The sequence below is a fragment of the Nannospalax galili genome, unplaced genomic scaffold (assembly GCF_000622305.1).
Source record: "Nannospalax galili isolate Female #2095 unplaced genomic scaffold, S.galili_v1.0 scaffold6788, whole genome shotgun sequence".
In the NCBI taxonomy this organism is placed as follows: domain Eukaryota; kingdom Metazoa; phylum Chordata; class Mammalia; order Rodentia; family Spalacidae; genus Nannospalax; species Nannospalax galili.
Window position 1 is genome coordinate 11,065 of NW_008357181.1, and position 3,835 is coordinate 14,899.

General features: G+C 43.4%; 1 protein-coding gene across 1 annotated transcript in view; it reads right to left on the bottom strand.

Moving 5' to 3' along the window:
- Positions 1-651: 651 nt before the first annotated feature.
- Actn2 (actinin alpha 2) overlaps positions 652-3,835 on the bottom strand; it is a gene marked incomplete at its 5' end in the record, with an annotated part of 14,519 nt that continues 11,335 nt past the window's right edge. Inside the window, 3 exon segments of the mRNA XM_008855075.1 lie at positions 652-873; positions 2,428-2,586; positions 3,683-3,748. Coding sequence (XP_008853297.1) covers positions 715-873; positions 2,428-2,586; positions 3,683-3,748 — 384 coding nt within the window.

Genomic DNA, 3,835 nt, shown 5'->3' on the forward strand with positions numbered 1-3,835 from the left:
AACACTTCGCTCCACTCATGACATGACAGCATCATTTATACTTAAGTCCTGGTAATCTTAGGATAAGCAAGAAAAATAAAGCACAGAGCCCAAAACAGGTTCTCTTGGGATAAGCACATAAACATAAGAAAGAGACAGGAAGAGTATATTTTAAAATATCAGGCCTTCACCAAACCTTCAGAGTACCCACTTGTGGTTGCCGTCCCCCCATCATGAATCCTGGATATTTTGGTTTTCCACCTTTTCACTTCCTTTGTCCCTATTTTCAAGTAATTTGGTTTATTTACTCAGGGACCCTCCTGCCTCTACCTCCCCAGCACTGGGATTTTTACAAACATGTGCTGCTATGCTGTTTCTGCTTTTACAAGTTCTTTATGTGTGTGCATATGTGTGGGGGCAGGAGTGGGGGATATCAGAGGACAACCTGCGGGAAGTCAGTTCCCTCCATGTAGGATCTGGGGATTGGTTGCCAGGCTTTGGGTCAAGTGCCTTTAGCTGTGGCGCCATCTCCCACAACCCCCAGCTTTTGTTTTAAATGTAGGTCCCAGGAATCAAACTTGAGTCCTCATGCTTGCATGGCAACCACTTTACAGACCAAGCTATCTTCACAGCCCCTCCCACACTCCAATCGCTTAATAAAACTTGTCAAAGTTTCCAGGAGACAACCTCAGCTTTTATTGTGGTCTGACGGGGTCAGGGATTACAGACACGGCATCACAGATCACTCTCCCCGTAAAGCGCAGAGGAGAAGGCGGTGTAATCCAGGGCACCAGGCACACTGCCTGGGCCCGAGTAGGGGGGCATTCTCTTGATGCAGTACTGGGCCTGATCTGGGGGCAGCTCTCGGCGCAGCTCCTCGGCCAGGATGTAAGGCTGGAAAACACACACACAGGGTGCAAAGTCAGTCACACAAAACACGGGACACATCCATGTGAATGTTTATGCATTTCTCACATTTATAAGGATTAGACATATGAGTCTAGTGCACATGGTACACATAGTACCAGACAATAAACAAAAAGCTGCATTTTTCTCGTAGAGAGAAATATGTACAACGTGTCTTGCTTTGAGCCCAAGAGGAAATTCAACATGCATCATAAAAGCAAATTAAGAATTTTCACCAATATTTCTCAAGCCGAGCCAAATGTGGGTAATAAATGCTATGATCTAAATTTCATACCTGATGGGTGGAGTTGGTTTACACCACACACCAAAGAGAACACAGAGACATTATTTGACTTCATGTAACTGGTGTATTTATTTAAAGACAAATGTATGCACCATGTGCTTTTAGAAAGTGGAGATACTTTCTTACTCTGTTTACTAAAAATTTGGAAATAAGTTGCTGTTAGATAAACTTCTCTTAAAGATGAAGTAAGTCTGAAATCTGAAGGTAAGAGTTTTTTTTTTTTAAAAAAAAAAGATGTGGGCAACTCTCTTTTGAGAAGCCCATACTCACGCTCTAGCGTACACTTACTCTTTCCCTGAGTGCCTCTCTTTCTATTAACCCCTTGCTCAACGTATATTAAAAATGTCAGTGTTGGGCAGGTGAATTCCCTCAGCAGGTAAAGGCATGCGCTGCACAAGCCTAGAGACTACATTTGATCCCTGGAAGGTAGACGGACAGAACCGACTGCACGCACACACACACACACACACATAAACCCACACACATGTACGCATCTGTGTGTCTGCACACACACATTCTTATAATACAAACACTACTGGTCCAACCTTTAAAACTCAGAGATGACTCAGAGGTTAAGAGCACTAGCTGCTCTTCCAGAGGACCCAGGTTCAGCTTCCAGCACCCACATGGTGGCTAACAACCATCAACAACTCCAGTTTCAAGTGATCCAATGCCCTCTTCTGAACTCCTTGTGTATTACATGCATGTGGCGCACTTACATACATATAGGCAAAAACTTATATGCATACAATAAAAATATATAATAAAAATTAAAAAAAACCCAACAACCTGATGTCATAAAATGCCTAAGTAGCAGAATGGTTTTTGTTAGCAACTTTTTTTGGCTAAAAATGATATAGGAGATTATCGCCAAGACAGAGGGCTGGAGAGACAGCCCAGTGCGTAAAGTACTTGCTGTGTAAGCATGAGGAACTGAGTTTGGATCCCCAGTACCCACGTAAACCCAGACATGGCAACTTGCATCTGTGATCCCAATACTTCTACATGAAATGGGAGGCAGAGGCAGGAGACTCTCCACAAGCCTGTGGGCCAGCTGGCCTGGCATACACAGCGGTGAACAAGAGAAACCCTGTCTCAAACACGGTGGAAGATGAGGACCAATGCCTGAGGCTGTCCTCAGACATCCACAATGCCATGGAACACACACATGTGTGCTCATCCCACACACAAAGATTATAAAAATGACTTAAAATTGAGGGCAATCCTTAGGTGCAGACCTTATCAGAAGCGAGGATTCGGAAGGAGGCGATGACTTGCTCTGCAGTGTCAGTGTCCGCTGTCTCTCTGGTCATGAAGTCAATGAAAGACTGGAAGGTGACAGTGCCTTGTCCGTTGGGGTCGACCAGGGTCATGATGCGGGCAAATTCAGCTTCACCCTGAAGCAAGGCGGCAAAGAGACACTAAGTTCTTTGGTGTTTGTAAACTCAGTTCTCTCTGGAAAGGATTCCCCTGGTGGTGACTTGGGTTCCTTGTCATCGAACATTTTTCAGAGCTGCCAGTATATCAGGCCAGAAGTTCCCATTTTTCAGAAGTCCTCTCCCTCTTTGTGACGAGAGCTGCCTTCTTGGGTCACATTCCATAATTAGGAAGAGCGCTCAAAGACAGAGCTGGCTCTCCTCTCAGACTGCAAGTGAGGAAGTGAGCTTGCTAAACCGGAAGGTAGTTGTGGAAAGGAGTGCTGGCTTTAATTTTAAATTCCTAGAGAAGTCAAAGAAGGTCATGTTTAAAATACCCAGTAATGCCAGGAGTGGTGGCACAGGCCTATGGTCCCAGCACTTGGGAGGCAGAGACAAGAAGACCAAGTTCAAAGCTCACCTGGTCCACATAGGGAGATCTGGGCCAGCCAGGGCTGTCTAGTAAGGCTCACTTCAAAAGCAAAACAAAACAGTAAAAACACTAAATAAAATCAACAGCTCGTGGTGGGGGCATGCCTACAGTCCCAGCATTCAGAAGGCTGAAGCAGAGGATTATCTCAAATTCAGGGTTACCTTGGGCTGTATGGTGAGATATTGTTTCAAAAATAAATAACCCATGGAAAAGTGACAGAGAAATATGGTGTATAAAAATTAGTACAGTCCATGGTTGGTGTCAGTTTTTCTTATGATTTATTACTAAAATCTTTCTTATACCTTCTAAAATATTAAAGGAAAATACACTTTCAGGCTTAGGTTCTAAATGCCATTGAAGTGTACATTTTAAGTGGGTTGACTGTAGTATGTGAATTGTATCAAAAAGGTTTTAAAAATCACCAGGAAACCCCACATTTCTGATTCTTCACTAGAAAGAAACATGACCAGTTACTCAACAAAAATGTGTATTTGATTTTGCAACAGTATTTTTTATATAGTAACAAGAAGATCTGTCAAAAACATTACCCTGTGATATGAACCAATACTACCTTACATAGAAACTTGTCATAAATCGGGTCTCATCAAATATCAAACCTTAGCATAATCTCAGCTTGTGACTTACCAAGTCATAACCCATGGAAATGAGACAGGCTCTGAAATCCTCATGATCCATCAGGCCATTCTTCCTCTGCAGATGCAAAGGACAGAGAGAGGGTAGTTAGGGCAAGATCAGTACAACCTAGTGGGCTTGACCCAGTGAGCAAGGTAGGGTAAG